The 26,622-nt window shown below is 40.9% G+C and overlaps 1 protein-coding gene across 8 annotated transcripts in view; it reads left to right on the top strand.

Moving 5' to 3' along the window:
• CDK8 (cyclin dependent kinase 8) overlaps positions 1-26,622 on the top strand; it is a 159,073-nt gene that overhangs the window by 121,351 nt on the left and 11,100 nt on the right. For 6 of the 8 annotated variants that reach the window (XM_065581432.1, XM_065581430.1, XM_065581431.1 and 3 more), the window contains 5 exons: positions 660-717; positions 3,591-3,722; positions 9,876-10,019; positions 12,453-12,522; positions 13,961-14,033. In XM_065581432.1, coding sequence (XP_065437504.1) covers positions 660-717; positions 3,591-3,722; positions 9,876-10,019; positions 12,453-12,522; positions 13,961-14,033 — 477 coding nt within the window. The remainder of the gene's footprint in view (positions 1-659; positions 718-3,590; positions 3,723-9,875; positions 10,020-12,452; positions 12,523-13,960; positions 14,034-26,622) is intronic. The other 2 variants (XM_065581434.1, XM_065581435.1) reach the window with 1 other exon arrangement.

Raw genomic sequence — 26,622 nt, 5'->3', positions numbered from 1 at the left:
TAGTTTTAAGGATATGCTTTTATTTTAAGTCTTAAAGCTGGCTGAATTAGTCTACCATATCAATCTGGGATAGTAAATTTAGATGGGTTATGTAGATTTTATGTAGAATATATATTTATATAGTGACTGATATTCAACCTGTATTTTGAGATTTTTCTTGTTAATGTAAAATGTATGTCTGAAGATGTGCCTAATGACCCTTGGCCAAACATATGTTGCAGAGATGACATCTTACACCCGGGTTCTTTGTTGTTTTTTAAGTGGGATGGGGAACAGGCAGTGAAGTACCAGATGTGCACCCTGGTGAGCTGACCAGTTCATAGAGTGATGTTGCTGGAAGTCTTGAAGGCGCTTGCTTGCTTGCTTGCTTGCTGTTGCGGGTGGAAGAAAGACACCACAATGGCAGTTAGTCTGGGGAGCATAATTTAAAAGGCCCTGGAAAAAAGAGATTGTGAGGGAAAACCTGAGAGGGAGAGGTAGCAAAGGAAAGCCTGTGTTTTGGATACTTCCACAGCTTTATCACAAAGTAAACATCTATGACGTTATCATGCTGCATTTGGTTTAAAACTGGTGAAACAAAGCTAATGTATTGTTTCAGAGACAAATGTTATTTAGGTTTATCTTGGTATATGTATTGTATATTTATTTTTTTTCCACAGAAACCTGCTAATATTTTAGTTATGGGTGAAGGTCCTGAGCGAGGAAGAGTAAAAATTGGTATGTTATATCTTTGATAAGTCCCAGTGTAGCATTTAAGTTAGAATGTTCTGAAGGTGCAGTTGCATCACTTAAGATAGTTACTTAAAATAATATTAGTATGTGTCTGGAAACTTTATCAAAAGCTATTTTGAGTGACTGGCTTTTTGATATCAGACCTGTGCACCAATTCCCAATGGTGCACAGCTACAGCCTCATCAATGAAAAGGGGGGGAAAAAATCCCTATGCCATTATATTATATGGGTGCGTGCTGGGAGGGGGATTAATATGGGACAAAGATAATGGTCAGCTTGGAAGAGTGAAGGAAAATAAGTGAGATTTTAAATGACCTATTTTTACCACCAAAGTGCCAAGACACTAACTTGCTCCGTATTATAAAATCTAAATAGGGAACTGTTCATTATTCCGAATATTAAATTTTATAATAAAAGTGAGAGTGACTGTTGATTTACGAACTGCCCTTGAAAGGGTAGCCAGATTTCTGGGAGACACAGGAAGCAAAAGGAGACTTAAAAAGTGCAGAAAATGTTGATTAAGAGAGAGACATTTGGTAAGAACTAACACTAAATATATTCAAAATGGTGAGGGGCAAGTAGGGTGGGGGGAAGAAACTGAAACTTTCCCACTATTTTATCTTCTGGTGTGAACCACTTTTCTCAGTGAAAGGATAATTTGCAGAATCTCCAAATCGTTCTATAAAGTCTATTTTAAAAAGTAACTAAAAATAATCTAACCATAGTCTAACAATAATGAGCCACACCGTGGCATGCACTAGTTCATCATTGATGCACCAATAGCTTTCTAATGCACACCCTGTATTGTTATACTAATATAGTCAGGCAGTCCAGTTTGGCAGAATTTTTTTTTAAACAGATTGTTTTTCATTTCCCTCTGACTTTTTCTTTTATGAGATGATTCTTCCACAATGTCACTCTGTATTCTTTGGTGTTTTTGTTTATCTGAAACACCAACTGTTAATCACTAATTTGCTAATCAAGAGTGGAATTTCCCTGAGGTGTTCGGCACTGCCCTAACTCTGCTCCCATTGAGGTCAATGGGAATTGACTTCAGTAGGAGTAGAATTAGATCAGTGCTGATCATGTCAGAAAATCCCACCCTTTAAAATTTTAGCACCCTTTAGAGGTGTAAGATTGATGATAGAGACCAAGGTCTTCTATCTGCAAAACAGCATGGACAGCAGAAGTGAACATTTCTTCCCATTACCTTAATCTTCATGGAGCATGCACTTCCAAGAGTGAGCGTGTAGGTCAGTCTCCAGGCACATTCAGTGTCAATTGTGTTGGTGATTTTTGTGATGTAGACAATTATCCATTAGTATTTGTTCACAGACCACCAACTTATTTCGCAAGTCATTTGGTAATAACTTGAGATTTCTACTAAATTTGGTCAGACATTGCTGATGGACAGGTGAAAGATTCTGCATCCGCCCACCAGTCCTCTGAGCCATCCAGTCCCAACAGTAGAAAAGCCTTTATTTCTAGGTGTGTTATCAGTTTGAAAAAATTGCAATTTTTAACATGTTTTTGCAACAGTAGGAAAAGAATGCATACGTATCCCCATACCAAGGGCTTCCACTCTTCTAGTATTAATACTTTTTAAAAAAACACATAACTGGTATATTTAACATAAAATAAGCTTTATAGGCTTTTTATGCTATTTTGACTCCACTTTTTACTGGATATTTTTCCACATTTTTTTCATAGATATCTATGAATTCTTCATATCATGGGTTATCTTGATTTTTAATATAGAAAATTATAAAATGTCTCTTTTTAAATGCAATAAAATAATTTAAAGTAGGGAGGCACGTAGAGGCAAATAGTTACTTTAGATTGTGGAGCAAAATTAGATATGAGTATTTACTCTGCAAGTTTTCCTCATTAGCTGAGTTATTACATGTGGCATGGGTTTAACCCCTTCTCTCTCAAAACTGCTATAGGCCTCACACTCCTCCCCAGTCCTACTCAGTATATATAGGCTCCCACTCCACCATACCAAATTCTTCGGTGTTTGGGACTTCGAAAACCTGATTTAGTGGGAATATCCACTTCTCAATCCTCTGTCCATCTTGTCCTATACCATCTAAATTCTGGTCAGTTCAGATAGCTCTGTGAGAAACTGTAGATTACAAATCCCAACAAGCAGTTTAGACAGAATATTTTTCTTAAGGTTTTATTAGTAAAGGGAAATTTCCCCAAAATGGAAGACATTTTAAAAGCATAGCTTAAATGGTTTCATCTTGGTACTGGTGATACTTTGTGACCAATTTAAATTGAGAGGAGGCATTCAGGGAAGAAGATACCCTCATGATTGGAATCACCTCTTGTTTGGGGCGTGAAGGAAACCCTGCTTCAATTGCAACCAGCTTTTCATAGGTAGTTCTTGTGTCATACGTGTATGTATTATAAATCATTCTAACATTTACAGAATTACTATTTCACCTATTTTCCCCCCTTTAATGTTTCCTGAACAAACAGCCCTGTGATAATAGAATATTCCACCAGACAGAAAACTGACCCCCTGGCTAGCCAATAAGGACTTACCCAGTGTTCTGAGAGCTACACGAGTTGACATGCTTTTTTCAGAACAGTGGTAAATTCTTGATTCTAAATGGCTTTCTTTAGTAATGATTTATAATGATATACTTCATAGGTGATGATGCTGAATAATTGCAACATAAACTATAAGGAAATGGTAAAGTTAGACTGTCAGGATTTATATTTACTACAGTGTGTTTGCTTTTTAGCACAATTTTGGTAGATCTAACAAATGAGCTCACTCATTTCATTTGATCAATGTGAAGTTTCCTTAACTTTTTAAAGCTTTTTTTTTTTTTTTTTTTAATTTGCAGCTGATATGGGCTTTGCCAGATTATTTAATTCACCTCTGAAGCCTTTAGCAGACTTGGATCCAGTCGTTGTAACATTCTGGTATCGAGCTCCAGAATTACTTCTTGGAGCAAGGCATTATACCAAAGCTATTGGTAAGTAAAATTAAGTACCAATTTATTAATGTGTTACTTAGGCAAAATATACCTGAATTACTGAAATGTTGGCATGTGAATACAAGTATGGGAGAAACACAGGTGGAAAAGTACACCATTGAATTACTTGAAGAAACATTAATCACTGACATTTTATTTACTTTAAATACTATTTTAAAACCCTTTCCTGACTAGTAAACATAATAAACTCAGATGTCCTTGATGTATAATTTTATATAGTTTCTTATCACTAGAAATTTCAAAAAGAATATTACTACTTGCAATAGAATGAAATATTGACACACCTCTTAAAATTGTCAAAATCCAGAAAATGACAGCATGGAACAGAGTACTTTAGTTTTATTACTTTGGGTTTTTACTACTTAGATTTTTAACAAATACATAAAGCAATATTTCAGTTTATGAAATGTATAGACTGGAGACAGTATTAGCTGCACTGAAACTATGCTGCAGCTGTCAAGACGGATGTGGCTGTGACACACCTTTCATTTACTATTTTTTGTTTTCTTTTCCCTGAAGAAACCTTTGCATTTTCTTGTGAAAAATGAGACTAGTTTAAACCTGCTATTCAATGGGAGGGTTGTCACCCAGAAGTTTTAACTCAATGCAATTAAAGATAAGTTATTAGCAATAAAAAGATAGACTTGAATGGAGGAAGAACCTATCTAGAAGAAGCACCTAAGTTGGGGGAAGTCACTTTCCTCCTAGTATTGCCCCTGCCGGTATTGATCTGCTTTGAACAGCTCCAGCATGGCACTGCTGAATCTACTCTGCCACAGTCAGCACTTGCTGTCAGTCCGTGAAAAATGCCAAACGTAAGAGAGAGGAGACTGTGTGTGGCAGTGGTACAAACTATCACAGAGCAGGCTTGACAGCAGTATGAAGTTCTCTTTAGTGCCTTTAATAGCTTTTAAAAAGAGTGATAGAGGCACAGAAGAAAAAAAGGGGGGGTGGGACTGGAATTCTCCATTCCATGCTGTCTTTGACTACTTGGCTTGCTAAAGGGAGTTGCCAAAGGTTGCAACCCTCTTAAGAAGGACTTCTTCAAGTAGTGTCCCGAGAGGTGTTCAACTCTAGGTGCGTTTGTGCCCCACATGTTTCAGATTGGAGATTTTAGGTAGCAATGTCCATTTGGCTCATGCATGCAACCCCTGCAGCCTCGTTCCCTGCACTGTGGCTATATAGAGCTGCGTGGGCAAACCGCCCTCAAGTCTTTCTCAGCTGCCTCGACCTGAGGTGGAGTCTCAGCAGTATCTGAGTTCCCCGTGCCTCTTCAGGGACCCCTCTCACAAGCACTTTTTGCAACATGAAATTGACACTCTCCTAAATCTGGGTGCTATAGAACCAGTTCCCATGCAACACAGAGGGAAAGGATTTTATTCCAGGTACTTCGTGGCTCCAAAAAAGAAAGGTGGTTGAGACCTATTCTAGATCTAAGATTTCTCAACAGATTGTAAAGATTCAGAGGTTCAAAATGGTAACTCTTGCAGCAATAATTCCGTCATTGATTGGTGATTGGTTCTTGGCTTTCGACCTTGAAGATGCTTACTTCCATATAGCGATCCACCACAGCGCAGAAGTTTCCTACACTTCACTCTGGATCAAGAGCACTTTCAATACATGGTGCTCCTGTTCGGTCTCTGGTCTGCACCCAGAGTGTTCTCAAAAGTTCTTTCGGTGGTAGCGGCTCATCTTCACAGATGAGGAACTGTGATTCCCCCCCTCCCCCCACCTTGACGATCGCCTGTTCAAAGAGCGTTTTTTTAACAGTGCTTCAACAGCCACTCAGAGGGCCATAGACCTGTTTCTCAGACTGGGACTACAATTAAACATCCAAAATTCCACCCTAACTCTGGTGCAAACTCTGGAGTTCATAGGAGCTTGCTTTGATGCTGTAACGGCCAATGCATTCCTCCCTTCACACAGGTCCATAACCAATTTAGGCACTATAGTCCAAGTCAGCCCTGAAATATCAGCCAAAAATTATCTCCAGTTATTCGGACATATGGCAGCTGGCACTTCGTAATAAATCATGCAAGTCTTCACATGCACTGTCTCCAAGGGCTGGCTCAGAAGTGTTGATTCATCAAGCAAACAACTCTCCATGCCTTTGGCAGGAGAAAAAAAAATCCCTCAACTAGTGGAAGAACCCACATAATGTTTGTTCATGGATCCCCTTTGCTCAGCCATCTCCAACATCAGAAATAATAATGGATGTACCCTACTGGGATGGGGAGCTCACCTAGATTCTGCTCACACTATTCAAGGCAGGTGGTCTCCTCTCGAGTCCACCCTTCACCTCAACTTGCTGGAAGTCAAAGCCATCAGAAATGCCTGTATCCATTTCCTCCCGCTGACGGGGCAAATGCCTAAAGATCATGATGGACAATATGTCATACATGTTTTACATAAACTGTCAAGGGGGAGCAAGATTGTCTTCCTTTTGCACCGAATTGGTGCATATGAAACTAAATCAACATTTCAGCAGCTTACCTTCTGGGCATACAAAACAATGCAGTGGATGCTCTCAGCAGACACCTCTCGTAAGATCATGAATGGGAGATAGATCCCACTATACTCCACCGCATATTTTAGTGTTGGGGCATCCCACAGATAGACCTGTTCTCCCCAGCCAAGGACAAGAAGCTCTTGAAGTCTGGATCACCGCTCCCTGGGAGATGCCTTTCTCCTTCGTTAGAGTCAAGCCTTCTGTATGCATTTTCCCCGACTTCCTTCATATCCAAAGTGCTGTTCAAGATAAGGAAAGCTAAAGCCAAAGTTATTCTCTTTGTTCAGACATGGTCAAGACAAACATAGTTTCCTTACCTGTATCAGCTCACTGCTTGTCAATTGATCACTCTCCAGACTGTCCTCCATCTTCTCTCTCAGGATGCTGGTCAAATCCATCATCCCAAGCTTGGGGTTCTTTTGATCAAGGCATGGCTGCTAGATCAGGGGAGGGCAAGCTACGGCCCGCAGAATTGCCAGCCCCATGGTGCAGCAAGGCTAAGGCAGGATCCCTGCCTGCCCTGGCCCCGCGCCGCTCCCGGCACCAATGGGAGCTTCGGGGGTGGTACCCACAGGTGAGAGCAGCGCACAAACGAGCCACCTGCCCCACCCCATCCCCAGGAGCCACTGTCGGACATGTTGCCCGCTTCTGGGAGCGGCATGTGGCCAGAGCAGGCAGGGAGCCTGCCTTAGCCCAGCTGCGCACCACTGCCACCCCGGAGCCACTTGAGGTAAGCAGCGCCAGGTCGGAGCCCACACCCCGAACTCTCCTGCACCCCGCATCCCAACCCCTGCCGCATCCCTCCTGCACCCCGCACCCCCTGCTCTAAGCCCCATACCCCCTCCCTTGAGCCCCTTGCCGCACCCCTCCTGCACCGCTGAACCCCCTAACCTTCTCCCTTGAGCCCCTTGCTGTACCTCTCCTGCACCCCAATGCCCTGCCCTGAGCCCCCTCCTTCACCCCAACCCTCTGCCCCAGCCCTACATTCATGGCCCTGCATACAATTTCCCCACCCAGATGTGGCCCTTGGGCCAAAAAGTTTGCCCACCTCTGTGCTAGATGGTTTGCAGGGTTAGAAACAACCCGTTCTGAGGATGTAAAGAGAGTGCTGTTACATAGCAGGAAACTATCTACTTGTGACGCATATACTCAAAAGTGGATGAGATTCAAACACTGGTGTGACATAAAAACATCTTTCACCTCCATCGTCTCTCTTATCATTTGTACTAGATTACATCTTAGAGCTAAAAATGAGAGGATTATCTTTAAACTCCATAAACATGCGTTTGGCCGCTATTATGGCCTTCCATCATATGGTAGAGGGTTTTTCCATCTTTGTTCATTCTACAATGAGGAAGTTTCTCAAGGGACTGGACAACATCATCCCACTAATCAGATGCCCTCCACTGGCATGGTACCTCAACTTGGTACTCAGATGTCTTACAAGGCCTCCCTTTGAACCTATGGCCACCTGCTCCCTTCTACGCTGTCACTCCATGAGATCCCTCTCTACAGGCTTTCTTAAGAACGTTCCCAGTCACAGAAATATGTACAGCTGCGACTTGAACATTCATTCATTCGTTCATTTGCTGACCCCCGTGCAGTCGCACATGCCTCAGTTTCTCATGCCATATTTGGTTCTACTGTTCTACCTTCAATCTTTGACTTGACTCTGAAGCCCCACCCCTCCGTAGATAGTACTGCTCGATAGTCACCTAGAGTGGAGCACACAAAGGGACACTACTCAAAGAAGGAGACTCACCCTGTGCAATAACTCTGGTTCTTTGAGATGTATCCCCCTATGGGTGCTCCACTACCTGCCCTCCTCCTCTCTGCTTCGGAGTTCAACAGGCTTTGCGGTAGAGAAGGCAATGAGGGAGGTTTGCCTATGCAACTCTACATAGACTCGTGCAGGGCACAAGACTGCAGGGGGTGCGTGCATGGGCTGAACAGACACTGCTACCTACCCATTGGGCGAAAGCTCACCTAGAGTGGGGGCACCCATAGGGAGGACACATTTCAAAGAGCTATAGTTACCGCACGTGGTGAGTGATCTTCTCTTCTTTCACTAGTGCATTTTAATCCTTCTGTGAACCACATGGATATTGTTCTATACTGCAGTAAAACACCCATTGTTGGCCCAGCCGCTGGCCCAGCCTCTGACCCTCCCGACTTGCGGGGTCCAGTCTAAGCCCAAACATCTACACTGCAATTTTATAGCACTGCAGCCCATGCCCCGTGAACCAGGCCAGTCACATGTTTTATTGCAGTGTAGACATACTTTAAGACACTTGTGCATAAATTATTGCTCCTGTAAAGCATTCTCTTATACCTCACCCTTGTGTAATTCCAGTGGAAAATGTTAATTATTTTACTGCCTTTTTAGGTTGAACACCTTAAAAAAAAAAAAAATCCACCAACTATTACTGCCAACTTTTTTACCAAGAATATTCTCACCATTAAATACAATTTTTAACCTATTAACCTCTTCTCTTTTTCTCTAAACCTTTGCTTGTCCTCCTATTGTTTCCTCCTTTTACAGCAATGTATCAGCTATTTTTCTGCTTGCAACACATGGAGCTGCAGAGAAACTCATGGGCTTTAGCTCATAACTTTTTTCAGTATAGATAAAAACTCACTTTATGTGAAAATTGAATGGTGAAATTACGCTGTGTACATCATTTGGTTCCATCCTTGTTCATGACCTTTTATTACTCATTCAAGATGCTGCTGACCACAATGGTACATTAGTTAGATATCTTATAAATGCACACTATAGCAAATGTGATCTAGAAAATGCAATGTGTCTACTGAATTTACAAACTAAGGCATAACAGGAAGATTAAAAGTTTTTCCTAAGCGTGTCTTGATTTTGGAAAGTATCTTAAATATGTATATAAGCAGTACATATATGTATATACTCTTAATTTTAATGCTTTTGAAAGGGGCAATGTGACATGACATTCTAATAGTGGTTAAAAAGGGGGATTGTTCCTTATTTCTGTCACGTTTTTCTGTTTGGGAGATGAAGTTTTGAAAGTGAGTTATCTCTGAGCTTTTGTAGAGAAAAGTCAACATTTTTTCCTTATAAAAAATTCTTTTGAACACATACCTTTTTAGGAATTTATTTGTATATAGGAGCACCTATGGGCCTCTGAAGTTTTGAAATGTAAAAAAGGCAAAGGGCAGGGGAAAGGGATACAACATAAAAGTGAAAGGGCGAAGGTGAAAAGTGCTTAAAATCAAGATTTGATTTGTTTATTTAGTTAAGATTTATAGACCGTTCCCCAGTTGGTCAACTAACTTCTAGTCCCAGTGACTAGTAGTTGCAAACTTAAGATATTGCATGCTTTCTCAGCTCTCATCATATAAAATTACTGTGCATTCTGCAAAACGAATTACTTACTGTGCTGTACACAGATGATTGCAGCCTAAAGGTAAAATTTGAAGTGTTGCAATCTTGTAATAGAAATCTCTAGTTCCACATGAATACTTGACATCCAGGAGCCTTATTTCTTAGAATTTATAAAATATTTAAGAATTATACTTCTACCTGACAAAGATCTGTGTTTTCTTTTGGAAAAATCCATTTGATTTTATTTCTTTTCTCCTTTTTTAAAAAGATATTTGGGCGATAGGATGTATATTTGCAGAGCTGTTAACATCAGAGCCAATATTCCACTGTCGACAAGAGGACATCAAAACTAGTAATCCTTATCACCATGACCAGCTGGACAGAATATTCAATGTAATGGGATTTCCTGCAGGTACATATTGTGTGTTTTTTTTTTTTTTTTTTAATTACTCCTATTCAAACCAAGATACATGTATTTGAAATTGTTGCTGTCTTTGCATATGAAGGTTGCAGCTGATCAAAGCAATAAAGCTGTTCAAATATAATCTTTGTTTCATGAATTGCAAAATCGAGTGTGAGTCTAAACATAGTGCTGCTACCAAGTGGAATTTTATATTACTACTACTACTACTACTACTAATAGGATTGACTTTGTAACATCTGTATGTATATTCAATATTTTACCATATTTAAAAGGACCGAATTTTCTTACCCAGAAATACTGCTAATGTTTTTGTTTCCCTGTATCTCCGCAGTGTTGTTTCTTATATACTTTAAACTTTACAGAGGACTGGCAGATCTGGGCAAAAAGTATTGCACCTACTGGTAAATCTTTTGCAAATGTTTAATTATTGCAAAAATAAACTATTTTGCATTTTCATTTTCAGTTTTCTGTTGTGGCAGAAAATATACTAGTGTGTCTTGATTTGGAAAAACTGCTTTTGTCTAACCAGAAAACTGAGGGCCACGCCTAAGCCCAGACCCAAAGCAAATTCCGAACAGTGAGCCTTTTGCTACGCCTTTCCCTCAACCCTTGGTAGTACCTTGTTTAGATACCCCTGAACATCTGTTGGGTTAGTGGGATGTCTTCTGGTGTTTATGTGGCTACTGGTGTGTTGTCAAAATGATAGAGGCCTTATTTTAATATTTGATCCCTCTCTCCTCCATTGTGTTTATTCCCTCCATCATGCAGAGTCCATTCAACAGGCTTCTACAAATAGTCTTGTTCTTCCATCACCTTGTTAGAATCTCATTGACTTCCTGTCTCTTATCACAAGAAGTTCAAACTCTTTTCCCCACCTTCATATTCACCCCCTAGTCACTCTTCTGTTTTTTTCTGAACACTTAATTTCCATTTCCCACTTTTGGCTTCATGCCTTCTATCATGCTACTCCCAACTTGTGGAACAATCTTCCTTTCCCTATCTATCTAGTGCTTTCTCTTTCCTCCTTCAAAAAATTGCCTTAAAGCGGATTTCTTTAAGCAGTCCATTCTTCTCTCACTGCTAAACTTTTTTGTGTGTGTCTTTAGAGTCTAAATAAAGCAAGATAAACTTTTTTTGGGCAGAGATTGTCTTTGTGAAGTTCTATGTAAATATATAGTACTGTGTTAATGTTTTGTAAAAAGTTTGGATTGCATTGTGTGAACAGTTGATCTTGGTGTGAAGGTCCCCACTTCTTACCCAAGAATATAATTGTTTACCATTTTATTACTTTAAAACCTTTTCTTGTATCATTTGCCATTATAAAACCATTAATCTGGTGCAAAAACAGACAAATATGAGAGGGAGGAAAAGGAAATAAAGATAACATGCAAAGCAGGAAACAATTAGATAAATTCCCTCCGTAGTTGGTTCTAGATTTTTGACCTCATCTTCTATCTAGATGGACCAGCAAAGTCCTCAGTTTTTCAGGTCGATGTCTATTCTCTGTCATTAATGCTATGCAATTATAAACAGTTGTAAAGTTCTGCAGCTCATAAAGTTCCAGGAGTACAAACCTAAATTATACAGATGGCTAGATTTTTCAAATCCACAGGTACAGGAGAATGTCATATAGTCTCTACGCCAGAAACACGGTACTTTGTCTGCAGGAAAATGGTAAATGCCATCCCAGAGAATAGGAAAAGAATTTAGAAGAAAAAGAGGCTACTGACTTGGAGCTTTGGGATTGACTATATGCTTAAAAATTACTTACAAAGTGAAAGATACATCACAAACTTCAGGGTCACATTAAAATAGTTTTAACAGTTATTTGATTTTTTTTGCCTTGTATATTAATAACTTGAGAAATAGGTTCCTTATCCATAGTCTGCACTTGATAATATACCTTAATCATTGCTGACATACATCCTTTAATTACAGCATGTGTCTGGGGTAGAATTGGCTAAAACTTTTATATTTGTTGAGCGTGGATGCAGCTACAATGGCTGCTGCAAATGATGGGTAATGCCATCCCAAGCACCCTAATGGCAAAACAGATCACGCAGAACCACTCCACTAAGCCATTAGGAACTTGGGGTAGTTAGAACAGGAAAGGCTGAGAGGAGGAAATGATACCGCCACTGATTTCCTTTTGGGTTCTCTGATATGGTGGTTGAGCTTGATCATGGTGGGTTTGACTTGGTGTGAATCACTTGTCCAAGGCAACTTTTTAGGAGGAGTGGAGTATACTGCATCGTTGGGCCTCATTATCCATCTTAGTGAGCAATGAAGGTAATTCCTGTGGGTTGGGATTGACTCAAGCTGGCTTGTCAGTTTGTGATTTCCTGTTGAACAAATTGTCACCCTGATACAAATGCCTTAAAAAGGCATATGAGAAAGTACTAATGCATGTTGATCTTGCAGATAAAGATTGGGAGGACATAAAAAAGATGCCTGAACATTCAACATTAATGAAAGATTTCAGAAGAAACACGTAAGTTAAAGTTTTGCTGAGCTTTTTTGAGAGATTAGTTGTCTATTTTATCTTAATTATAATTTACCTTATTAAAAATACTTTGCTATAGTAGGCACCATCTTATAGTCATATGGTAAAGGATTAATATGGAATTATTATGGCTTAGATGATGGAGGAAATAAGGATGCTTAAAACTCAGTGTACTGTGGCTGTTCAAGTTAGAAAATGTTAGAAGCCAGATACTGGTTATCCAGAAAGTACTGTATAGTGAAATGAGAAGTAAAGTGGCAGATGTGAAATTGATGATGTACGTGAATGGAACTGGATGACTCTTGAGGTTGCTAATCGCAGCCTTTCATAGATGTTACAACTTCAGATTTGTGCCAAGTCTACGGTAATGGAAAATTGTTCCTTTGTGATAAATATGTGAATAGAGTTGGTGGCCTGACTCTACTTCCACACAAACTGTCAGCATAATTGGCAGTCTCAGGCTTGGTGTACACTAACGAGGTAAGTTGCATAAATGATGCAACTGAAGTCGAAGTAGCTTAGATGGACTTACAGCGGTATCTGCACCACACATGCTCTCCCGTCGACATAGCTTCCGCCTCTTGGAGAGGTGGAGTAGGGAAGTTGACGGGAGAATACTCTGCCATCAACTTATCACGTCTTCACTAGACTCATTAAATCGATGCCTGCTGGATCGATCGCAGCAGTGCCGATTTACCAGTAGTGAAGACAAACCCTCAGTACATGGGGCAAAGCTAAATGGGGAGGTGAAGGCAATGGGGTCTCTTAGAAGTGCGTTTAGTCACCTTGACAGAGTAGTTTGGCTTTGTCTGCAGTAGAGAACTGAACTGTTCCTACTTGAACCTGTTGGATAGAAACAATTTAATACAAATGGCTTAATATGTCCACACTCACCGGGCAGATTCGTGTTCTGACCTGTTGCAGTTTAGCCTTGCGACTAAACTACTGTGTTTTAAACAATAGCAGTTGCATTGCCTCTGGGCGCCTATCCCAAAAGCAGTGAATTTTGGGAGATTCTGAAAGGCAACCAGTGTATTGTTAGGACAGTGTTGAAAGGGCTGACTAAATATTTAAGTTCCATGCATGCTGGCACTAAAACAGTACAGACTGATAAAATGATATTTAAACTTGCTGAAAAGGAAGTCTAATCCAAATGGTACTTGAGACACATGTAAATCATTCAGAGAACTTTTGTTTGTGGTCGTTTTGTATGTTTTACAAGCATGCTAGGAGGACAAAAGTGTTATTTCTCTAATGTCAACAAGGAAGCATCTGGTGCTGGTGCCTGTGCCTTAGCTATTCAGTGGACAAAAATGGAGCTTTAGTCTTAGAGCTGTCAGTCAGTATCTTTCATAAGCACTAGGTTAACTTTCTCTAAAAATGCCCAGTACTGATATTGATGTATATAATACTTTTTTTTTTTCAGGTATACCAACTGCAGCCTTATCAAATATATGGAAAAACATAAAGTTAAACCAGATAGTAAGGCATTCCACTTGGTAAGCTTCTGGTAGTTATATCAATTGAAAAAGCCACATATATGTTAGCAGTGGTCAAATTGGGGGCTGGGCTGGTGCCAAGTGCTTTTTCACTGAATTTATTTGCAGTGCTCCAAACTATTAACGTATAGTTTCCGAACTGGAAACACTGCAGAGTACTTCTCATTTATTGCTCCTGACTAATAGAATGATTACATGAAGAATTTAACTGGATTGGCGTTTGAATACAGTACATCACAGGTTTTCTACTTTTAGTAATCATGGTAAATTTGTGGTTTTATTTTTGATACTGCAGCTCTGTTTTTAATGCACTTTACTGCTTTTACATTTGTGTGTATTTTAAAAAATCAAATTAAAATCTATTTTTGATAAATACAAAAATCATTAATTCTAGAGGATGCATATTTGATTTGAACATTTTCCTTATTTAATGTATCAAATATGTACTCTGGGAAATATTGTATTGAACTTTGAAAGTTTAGTTTATAAAATTTAAAGAGCCTGCTTCCTAGATGCACAACTCTTTTTTTAATGGCTTATTTATAGATGCTTCCTAGTAAAAGGTTCTTCTCATAAGTTATGATAGCTGCATACCAAAATGTTTCCTTGCTAAAACTCTGATTCAGCAACGTACTTACATTTTTGTATAACTATAAGGACATAAGTAGTCATATTGCTTAAATAACTTGCTGAATTAGGAACTGATTTTTGTGTGTGTTATGTTAGCAAACTGATATATTGTAGAATTGTTGATACATTGCTTATTTTTAAAGAGCATTTAGGCAAATTTAAAAACCTAGATATAAAGTACTGCTGACCTCTGTCAGCAGGTTTAAAGAGAAACAAGTCTATCAATTTAACTTGGAGAATTCCAGCATCTTATTTCCAATGTAAAGATATATAGGAACAAGAGGTTTCATGACCTTGGAAGGAAGAGGAGAACTTGAGATGGATGAGAGAGGAAGGAAATGAGTCAAGGGGGCCTGATTGTCTCATAGGTTGCTTGAAACTCCCATTGAAGTGGCGCTTACAACTAATGGGATAATCAAGCCCAAGCATTTTTACTCTTTTTGTTTTTAAACCAACACACTTTTGGCAATTTCAGAGCCCCGCTTTCCTTGCTCTTTGGTTTTTTTGTTTGTTTGTTTGTTTGTTTGTTTACTTTCATGATAACTGTGGAATTTATTTGCTTCAGCCAAAGGTTGAGTGAATCCAGGCAGCATTTTAGTTGATGATAAACAGCATAAAATTGTGAGAACAGGAGTTAATTGCAGCAGATGGATTACAGTAGCCAATCTGAGTAGAGATGTTCATAAGCACAGTACAGTTAGTTGTTATTTTTTAAATACAGTGACTATGCAAATCAAACATCTAATTAAAGTGCAAAGAACTACATAATTGAGACCTCTGTCATTATGCATTATTAACTGTGAAGTATTCCTACATTCTGCCATTTGATATAATACCTGATAACTGTTCACTGTCAGGTTTCTTATCCTCTTTGAATTGGAAATCCACTTTTGAAGAAATGAGTCAAACACACCTCTAGGTGGCTTGTGTAGTGTAGACATTTGTACCCAATACATACAAAGTCTGTAGTGTTATGCAAAACACTAGGGAATCTTTGTACATAAGCAAAGCAGCCAGTGCCTTTTCCCACTTTGCTCATAATAAAATGAACCCAACTTTTATCATATCAGGAATGAGAACAGAGCATCATAAAATGTGGTTCTTGTATTAATTAGACAGTTTACATAGTGTTTTATTGCAAAAGTATACATTATTTAAATTAAATACATATTTGGCATTGCATGTAAATAAAATATTGTATATTTTTTGATACAAAATATCTGTAATTTTTGTGAGGATGATACCAGTAAGTGATTCTATAAGTAAGGCTACGTTTTAGTCACAGATATTTTTAGTAAAAGTCACGGACAGTAAACAAAAATTCACAGCCCGTGACCTGTCGATTACTTTTACTAAAAATACCAGTGAATAAAACTTGGGGGAGGGCAGCCTGAGGCAGGGGGAGGGGGCAGTGGCGCATGGCATGGTACCCCTGCTGGTACTGGGAAGGGAGGTGGGGGGATTGGCAGGTCCAGCAGGCTCCGTACCTGGCTCTGCCTCCCTCCCCCCCCCCCCCCAAAAGCAGCAGCAGAGTTTGGGTGCGGGAGGGGGCAGGGGGTTGGAGCACGCATCGGGGTGAGGCGGGCTCTGGGCGGTGCTTACCTGCGGGACTCGCCGGAAGCGGCAACATCCCCCTCGCTCAGCTGGTAGGTGGTGGCGTGGCCAGGCAGCTCTGCGTGCTGCCTCTGCCTGCAGGCACCACCCCTGCAACTCCCATTGGCCGTGGTTCCGGGGAGCCCTCCAGGTGAGTGCCACCCAGAGCCTGCCACACCCCGTCACGTGCCCTAACCCCCTGCCTGCTCCCACACCCGAACTCTGCTGCTGCTGGTAGGGGGCAGACATGGAGCCAGGTAGGGAGCCTCCCGACCCCACCAATCTCCCTCCACCCCACCCCCAGCGCCAGCTGCCTGACCACACCTCCGCCTAGGAGTTGAGGGAGGGAGATGTTGCCACTTCGGTGGAGTCCCTAGGTAAGCGCTGCCCAGAACCTGTCTCACCCCATCCTGTGCGCCTGCCACCTCCCACACCCAAACTCTGCTGCGGGGGGGCGGCCACAGGAGCCCAAGACTATCCCAGCAGCGGCCAGTGCGCCTGGCTGCTACGGAGGTCATGGAAAGTCATGGAATCTGTGACTAACTTGCAGCCTTATCTATAAGTGAATAATACACCTTTGACAAGTGCTGTTGGACATGAAGTTTTAAATGGTGATACAGACAATACGACATCACTTTTGTACTTCTCTCATTATTGTGATTTGAAATGGGGTAAATTGTAGTTTATAGAATTTGGAGACCAAAGATGCTTCCAATAATTCCAACTGCCTTTTTCTTCCTTTAAATCAGTGGTTCTCAAACTTTTGTGCTGGTGACCCCTTTCACATAGCAAGCCTCTGAGCGCAACCCCCCCACCCCCAATAAAGTAAAACACTTTTTATATATTTAACACCATTATAAATGCTGGAGGCAAAGCAGGGCTTGGGGTGGAGGCTGACAGCTCATGACCCCCCAGGTATAACCTCGCGACCCCCTGAGGGGTCCCGACCCTCAGTTTGAGAACCCCTGCTTTAGTACAGATGTGCTGCCTTTTGCCTGCAAGTTTGACTACATTTGACACTATTGTAGGCCAAAGATTTCACTGCTAGCTCCGCATGATAATACAAAATCTTAGAGTAGCACACAATTGCTAGTTAAGAGTTACTGAAAAATTTCTCCTCCCCTCCCGCCCCATACACCATTTTATCCTAATTCTACAGTACGTAAAAGAGGTCACTTTATCATGTTTTCAAATCTCAATTAGGCAATCTAATAGCAAATCCGATTATGCAAATTTTAGTGTCAATCCTGGTAACTGATTCATTACTGATCACTTCAGCATTAGGTAATGCGCTTATCATATAAACCCAAACTGCTTTTCATTCCTTGCCAGGAGCCAAAAATCCCTACTTTTCCCTACCTAACTGCCAAAATCTCTAGTTTCCTCCTGATAGCTTCTATAGTACAGTTAGGCATTTCCAATACAAAATTCTGGAACACTTTGAAAATTAAGATTAAAAATGTATGGGCAGCATAACATAAATTTAATATCAAATTAAATATCACTGGGAATACTGTAGTGATTCTATTATTCATTTTCATATTTAATTCAATAACCTCAATTTTTTAATTTATCTGAAGCTGCTACATTTCCAGTCTGCTGCAGGGGTCTTGCTACAAAATGTAGGTCAAGCTTGCCATGTAGTATAGGTCTTGATAATAAGCACTTTTAGTATCCCACACAATAAGACAATGGATCACTTTGGTTCAGAGCAAATTAGCTTCATTGAAGATGGGTGAATGGTCTGGCCAATTTGGTCTGAAAACTTCTCCTTTGTTTTCCAAATCTTGAAGGCCTGGAGATTCATTTTTCTGTTCAGTGGAGACAGCCAGTCACAAAGTAATCATGGATAGGATGTGCTAACAAAATGTTTTATATTTGTCCTCCCTCTCCTCCCCCCCATGGTATCACTACAGGGCAGCAGTTGTTTGGATACCTTAACTGTGTATTTCTTACCTCTAATGTTTTTGGATTTCCACCCCAAAAGAAGGGGTTAAATCAGGGTACAAGATCAGGGATATCCATATTAATTCCACCAGAGCTTTTGGGACAAGCCCCAGGGGGAAGATTGAGTCTGAAAATGTTCATGATATTGCACATTGATTTTTCCCTCTTGAAGTTGGCAGAACCCAGATTCTTCTTCGAGTAGTGTCCCTATGGGTGATTGCGTTCCTGCACTGCTGATCGGGGAACTTTGGTAGCAGTGTCCGCTAGGACCCGCACATGCGCTGTCTCTCCTCATGCCTCGCCACAAGGATAGTCAGCATGCGTGGGCTAACCCCACTCAGCAGTCCATTAACGACTATTATCTCAGCCTTACTTTTGTAGCTTAGAGCTTAGTTTTTAGTAGGAGTTATTGCAGTGTGTCTTCTTTTCTCAAAAATAAATAAATAAATCTATACATATAAAGAGATTTTATTTGTTTTTCTTCCTGCCCTTTCTTGTTGGGGGCCCTTCCCCCCCAACAGGGTATGCCCAGGTCTCTTGGCTTCAAGAAGTGCCTCTCATGCAACAAGGCTATCCCTGTCGCAGACACGTATTCATGGTGCTTTCATTGCCTCGGGAAGGACATGTCCCTCAAAAGTGTGCTCTTTATCAGTAGCTTAGACCTCGGTCTTGCAAGGACAGAGCTCAGGCAGAAGATTATATTCATGGAGGCAGCCCTCACACCCTTTCTGGACCCGCAACAAGAGTCACCAAGCAGGTGAGAGTCTTCCCCACACCCCTCAACATCCAAGGGCTATGGGGTGATGACATCAGCTGCTGATGTCTCTCATAAATCAAAAAAGAGATCTGGAAGTCCCCAGAGTGAGCCACAAGCTAGCCACAAACAATCCCCAGCATGGTTGGTATCCTTGGTACTGTCTGCACCAGGACAGATCAAGCGCGGTACCCATGGCTCAAGACAGTCTACAACGGCAGGTACCATTGACACATCTCCAGATCCAATGGGCATGGGCACCGAGTCAACAGCGCCGAGGGAGAAGGACAGAAGCAAGCACTTGAAAGCGCTATTGGTACTGACACCCCCATCTGGCACATGAACATCTGGTGTGGGCAAGATGTCCATCCTCCCTGGCACCACCAGTGGCACTGAGCCAGTCAACACTGCTGCAATTCCAGCAATCAAGGGACCTCCGTATAACCGGCGTGCCAGAGTCTCCTCTCCTCAGTACGGGGACCTGTGCACCAAGTCTTTGTCCAGCACAAGAGTCTTCCCTGCTGCCTTGCCACTCTCCCCTGCTCTTTAGTGCAGACTCAGATAGTGAACCAGAGGATGGAGTATCTCAATACTCCTCCCACATTCCCTGCAGTGCCAGATATTAACAGGGCCCCGGGGCATATCCTCGTATGGCCCCACCACTGTTATCCTGGTACGGTCAACCATGGGCACCATCACCAGGCTCTATGCCACCACCAGTGGCCCATACTGGGACCCCTGGGCTCTACATACTGTCCCCATGCCTCTCGGGCTTCTAGCCACCTGAGAACCCTGAGACATGCTCCCTCGGCCACGGTGTCCAGGGCTTCAGAACCTCCAGGAGAAATCCTGGAGGAGCATAAGAGCAATGTCGAGGAAGAGGCGACCCCAAAGACCATATCCTTTTCCGTCTCAATGAGGCTGTCATGCCTCCCCCACCATCCCTGGCTGATTATTTTTGCTTCTTCCAGGATCTCGCAAGGAGAGTTGCAGACTCTCTCCAGATACTGCTGGAAAAAGTCAAGGACACACACCACAAGCTCCTTGACATCCTCCATTCATCTTCCTTCTCAACAGTTGCCCTTCCTATTAATGAGGCTCTCCTCAATCCTGCGAAAACAAGATGGTGTACCCCCAGTTTTGGTCACACTGACATGCAAGCGGGCGAACAAAGAGTATTATGTCCCGGCAAGAGAGAGAGAATTCTTCTCCCACCCAACTCATTGTGGTGGATGCTATAAATTCATTGTTTTAATGTAATTTAGATGGAATGTGAAGATGTGACTTCACGCTTCTTAGCCAATGGTTGCTGATAAAGGCCTTAGGCCTTACAATATGGCTAAAGGAAAAGGCCTTATCCTTACAACATGTTGGTTGAGGTGCTGCTAGATCACTTCCCGAAACTGCTACAAACAACCACCGCTTCCCACCCATTAGGCCACCGTCTGGCAGCGTTCTGCAGCATCTGGGAGCACACAACATCGGACCGATGGGTCTTAGAGATTGTTTGTTTGCAAAGGGTACTCTACCCGTTTTACCTCCCTGCCCCCTCCACAACACCCTTCCCTGACCCTCTTCAGACACCCTTCTCACAAGAGTTCTCTACAAGAGGTAGATAGTCTCCTCATTAGGAGCCATAGAACCAGTACCTCAACAGCTATGAAGCATAGGGTTCTACTCTTGCTATTTCCTAATATTCAAGAGGAGGGGAGGTTGGAGACCCATATGAGACCTCACAGCTCTCAACAAGTTTGTAAAAGCTCAGAATTCAAGATGGTCATCTCAGCATTCACCATTCAATAAAGCATTAAGTTCCAAATTTTTATCTTTATCTTCTAAGCTTGCTGTGGGATTTGCCTAGGTATGTGAAGGACCATCTCATTCTACAAAACTTCCCCTGTCACAGCTACATTCCACTATATTAATGGAACTGTCAGAGAAGGTGAAACTCTCATGTGTGGAAAGCAGGGTTCTTGGTGTATGGCACTTGGTCTTGAAACTACAACATATTTCACCGCTTTTAGATTGAGTGGAAACCCCACTACTTTGACCTACTCGTCTCTCAATAAAAGAAGAAAATATTGTGTGAGAGCTGGAGAAAATGAGATAATTTCTAGGCCTTGTCTAGAAATGTTGCATCAGAGTAACTGTAGTTAGTTTGCCTTAAAGGGCCTTGTGTCCACTCACAACTTGTTTTTAAACCAAATTATTTGGCGTCTTACATTGCAGTAAGTAATCCTTGGAATGGAAGCAACTCTACTTCACACTGAGTTTGTTTGCTTTAATGTTTGTGTGGAGCATTCCTAGCTACTCCACTTCTGGCAGTCGTCCAACTACTATACCCCACACTGCATTGCTTCACAGCTGGATGAGCTTGTCTCTGTGCCCTCCACTTTTCTGGGGTAAGCTTGACTGGATTAAAGGGTGGCAAGCAGCCAGGAGTATTTTCCATACCAGTATTCAATAGTAATGACTTTGCACACCAGAGTATCCATATCCATTATAACAGGCATGCTCCTCCTTCCCCATGGTTCTCTGTAAACCCGTGCAGTTCTGGACTTGATTGCTGTCTTTGGAAGAGCTGCATGTCTAGTCCCATCTGTAGAAGAGTCACTGGAATACAGACATCTACAAGATACTATTAGAGCAAATAAAGAAGAGGGGGCTCTCCTGGAGATGTCCCAATGCCTAGTCAAAACAAAGGAGCTCTGGCAAAAGTACCTAAGCACAAGGGACCTCTGGAAACGCTCCCACTACCTGCCCATATTCTGAGGATCTTGACTGTTTTTTGCAAGGAATGCCATCACCAAACCTGAGAATTATGTGGTGGATAGTTATCCACAAAAGACCCCAGACAAAACAGCAAGCATCCAAGACAACATGGCAAGCACCCCAAATCCTGCCACAAGCCTGGACCCCAGGTTTGCCATGGGCTCCAACCAGAAGATGATTTATCAGGGCAGCCAAGAACTATGAAACAGCAGATTTGGACATTATATGAGAACCTCATGTGGACACACTGATGTGGAAAAAATCTCTATCAGCAGCCAGACTGAAATTGCTGCAAAGGGGAGCTCTACTAGTAAATATTGTGTTCTGTCTTATGACATAACTGCATTGGGTGATTTAAACTACTTTTCCTTTCCTGACACCATACTTGACAGAGCTAGGAATCTTCTTCTACCTACTTGGCATTTAACATCTCCCTCCCCAGCATGCTCAAAATGATATCTAAACTGGAGACGTATGGCTGTTAAGTTTTCTTTCTCTACAGTATGAAATCCTGCAACCACTAGCCACACTTACCACCTCCATACCACCCTTCTCAAGCTGCTTCCCATTCCCTCTCCCTTCCTCCCATTCACCCCTAGGTCAAAAAGTCAGCACCAGAGGACCTTTAAAAAAAAAAATGCTTGCCTTCCAATGTGTTTGATTTTTTATTTTAGAGGCAGATCCAGAAAGAGGAAAAAATAATAGAAAAAGTACATTGGCTCATTTTCATCATTGCATTCAGTTTTAGTAAAGTTGAGATTTCTTGAGGTATTTGGCCCAAAATAGGTGATAGAGACATTTCAGAAGGGATAAGACATTAAAAGGCATTTGGCTTTTAGAACAGCTAGTCCAGAACTCTTTTAACTTTGAAGTGTACTTTACGTAGGTGTTATGAAAGAGAACTTAATGCAAAGATAGTGGTGTGTCTTGTCATGCACCACGCTGGAAGGCACAGAAGCTCTCTCAGGATTGCCCATATATCTAGTGTTTCTGTTCCACTCCTGCCCCAGGTGTGAAGTAAATAGAAGTGTTGGTAAATAGGAATGTTGTGTATCTTCCTGGTTTGCCCATTGCTTCAGGATTTGCCTCAGGGTTACATCTTCCAACATGAGGATAAGCCTGCAAGGTTGCACATGGAATAACTAGCTGGCTGACTGCTTCCCCCATTCACCCATCCCTGTAGCCCTCCACCTACCTGAAACCAGCACAGGCAATCAACTATCCTCACACCTACTCAAACTAGCACAGTTACTCAACCTTTGTTATAGAGGGCCTATAGTAGAGGGAAGTAATTTGACAAAACAATTTACCATTTCAAAGGGAACCTCTGCATGGGAGGAGAAGATGGGAATGACATTCCAAAATTGTGGAAAAGAAACATTTGATCATTGTTGGCCTGGAGACTAGAATTGGCGCAATAAGTACTTGTGCTTTTTCTGAGTTTCCTTAGCGCCTGTAATGCCATGGTGCTCACAAAGAGGGGAGATATCACCCACAGAGAAGGTGACAAATCTTTGAATGGGGGGTAGGGAGAGGAAACAGGAGAGGATCTGTTCCAGGAACTATTCAGTTCATCCCAAAAGAGGACTATGAAGGCAGAGTTGTGGAGGGATGGTTTTCTTGGCGCATTCTCTAAGGATCAAAAGAGAACACATGGCCCTGGAAAGGGAATGATGCAGACCATGTACAGGCAAACACCTGCGATGGAGCACCTTTTGTTACAAAGGTCAAGCATTGCACTCTAACCGTCCAAAATCCTCTAAAATGAGTTCAGTCAACCTAATTATAGGCCATTCCCTCAACAATCAACCCCAGGAGATGGAGGAAGAGAACCCTTTTGAGATCATCACCTACAGCACTCCTTGACCATGCCTCCATTCCATTGGTCTTAAGTTTGCAGCACATTCTTGTTTAATTGTTTTTGTTTTTATTCAAGATGCAGTTTACCTGTGTTTTTTGTTAACCCAGTGAATTCATTTTGGCTGAAAAATTTCATGGAGGTACATCTCCATCCATAAATGGCATAGTATCCCCCATACTGACAATTCCTAATAAAAACAAACACACATTTCCTTGGTTCCAGTACATTCATTACCATCAATTACCATCAAATTGATTTAAATCATGATTTAAATCATTAGTCAGGAAGACTCGATTTAATCCTGGATTTCTACATAAAAGTGCATTCTTGTTGGTTGTTATAACCTTAATACATATTCTTCACAACTCAGAGATAGATGTAGGTTTCATTTTTAGAAGGTACACACTATACATTTTTAAAGTGATTTATTTTGAAAATTTTTCAGATTAGTTTTACAGTTATATCAGAAAATGAATAATTATTTGGTTATTTCATTTACAAAAGATAATTGAAGCAGATATTTATGAAGTCATTGGGAGGGGAACCATCTCCAGTTCAACAGGTTAATCATTAATATTTGGAGGATTTTGCTGTATTAGGAGAAGAACATCACCAGACAGACATTTAAATTGTTTTATTTAACTAAAACAACAACGTTATGTATTCTGGATTTTTTTCTTCAACAGCAACCATAAAACACTTTAACAAAACAAGCATATGAATTTTTGAATTTAAACATTCAAGTTTTTTTAAATCAGGTTTGTTTTTGTTAAAATTGTTTTTAACTAAAACAGTTAATAGAAATATTTAAAAAAAAACAAAAAAAATTAAATCAACTATGTTAGCCAGATCAACATGAGAAACTTAAAATATTGGCTTCTGCAACTAACTCAGTAGTCTTCACCTTCATTTCCTGTTTGTTCATAATCTGGAAAAGAAAAACAAGCTTTCCTGCTTTTTCAGGTCTCAAACAATTTTTCGAATTTGGAATGAATTAGTCCAAAGGAAGAAAATATTCTTTCTACACCGGCAGAAGAAGCTACTGCTGTTAAATGTGAAATTATCACTTCAGCAATCTCTGAATCTGGTTCACTGGTGTGACTTTCTTTAAAACATCAGCAAACATATATTTCTTGAATGGTTCAACCTTAACTCTGAAGTTTATTATAGTTGGCATTATGGAGGAATGATTGCTGGATGTCCATAGCCGCCAACTCTTCTTCAGCAGTTAAGGTTTGACCCTGGTACCGAGTATTGAGAATATTTGCAAGAAAATAAGCTGGAGATAGTGCTCGTCCCATTCATTTTTTTAATGCTTGTAATTTAACTCTGTAATTGCATATTTCTCTTAAGATCTCACTAAGTTCCTTCCAAATTTCAACAGCGTCAGCAGTAAAACAGCTATTTCCCTGCATTTTGTTCAAGGCCACAGAAATAGTTTTCAAGGTACTCAGCATGTGTTCAACATTTCTCTTAAGCCCAATGTTGAGAACTTTGGCTATAACGGTGCCATCCATTTTTTCACCATTTTGTTCACAAACTGTCATCAAATTTGGCCAGTTCTTGATATAGTGCTCAAAACAGTCCACTACTGAGTTCCATCGCACATCTTGTGGCAGGGTTAGCTTGGTTCCTCCCACTTTTTTCAGAGCAGCTGCTGCAAAGTGGTTGTTACAGAAGTATTTTGCAATTTCAACAACATTAGCCTTTCTTTCTGGAACACTGAAGTCTTTGGTTAGGAGGTGCATCAAATGAGCACCACAAGCGAATGTTATTAGCTTGAGACTCTCTTCTAAATAATTTCTTCTCATCTTGGATACATTTGCAGCATTGTCTGTGACCAAGCTGCATACTAGATATTTGAATTTTTTTTCACAGTTTGTTATTGCTTTTACTGCTACTTCTAGTAAGTATTCTGCGGTGTGTGCATTTCCTGATGTATCAACTGTTTCTGTAAGGAAGACATCCCCTTCTTCTGTTGTCGCACAAGCATATACAACAAGATCATTGTGGATATTGATCCACCCATCTAGACCTTGTGCACACTGCTCAGTTTCTCTTTCATACACTTTATCCAGCAATTTGCCTGTGACATCTGCTCTGTTGGGTGGACTGTATCCTGGTCTTAATGACTGAGCCATGTTAATGAAGTGTGGGTTCTCAGTCATACGGAAAGGAGAGTTTGTTGCATAAACAAACCGGGCAATTTTTTCATCAAGTACCTCTTTTTGTAATCTGCTGGTTCTTATTACAAACTTATCTATAGCTGTTTCTGGATGATGGAGATTTTTTTTTCTTTTTGCTACAGGTGATGTACTGTGGCTATGTGACATACATGATGTGATTGAAACACTATCATTGGCAGATAACTATGACACTATAGAAAATGATGGTGATCTTGAAGGTGGATAGTCTTCAGAATCCTGTATGTTGAGGATGCATTCTCCTAAACAAAATAAGTCAATGCAGTTTAATTATGATTAGCATACTGCTCATTTAGTATTACTCATTGCATTCACTGACACTCAGTACTACTTTAAAGGTGAAATTGTAAAAGGAAGATCTGCCTATTTCAGCTATTTATTTTTTATCACAACTGCATCTAAAATGATAGTACCATAGACTAACTATATTTTATGCTCAAACATGAGAATTCAAGAATAGTCCAGAAGGAAGACAGGCAGTCCTTAAGAAAGAAGTATGAAATAAAGTTTACCAACCCAAAGATCCTGTATGTTCAGACATGTTTGTTTCATCATCTTCAACACAGCTTCTTCCTGAGAAGGAACACTTCTCATGATGTTGTTTCATTCGGGCAACCAGGCCTTGCATTTCTTTGTTGCACTGTTTGCATTTTGCACACATGCCTGTCTTATCCAGAGTTAGGGGAACTTAATGAAAATATTCCCAAACTGGGTTTCTTTTACGGCCTGCTGCCATTAATGGTTTTCCCTTCTAGTGAGAGAATGGTATGGTAGATCTCAAATCAATGAAGGCTACACTCAGAAAGACCTCAAGACTTCTGGAATATG

The sequence above is a fragment of the Chrysemys picta genome, chromosome 1, assembly GCF_011386835.1.
Source record: "Chrysemys picta bellii isolate R12L10 chromosome 1, ASM1138683v2, whole genome shotgun sequence".
NCBI classification, from domain to species: domain Eukaryota; kingdom Metazoa; phylum Chordata; order Testudines; family Emydidae; genus Chrysemys; species Chrysemys picta.
This window is presented reverse-complemented; position numbering and strand designations above follow the sequence as displayed.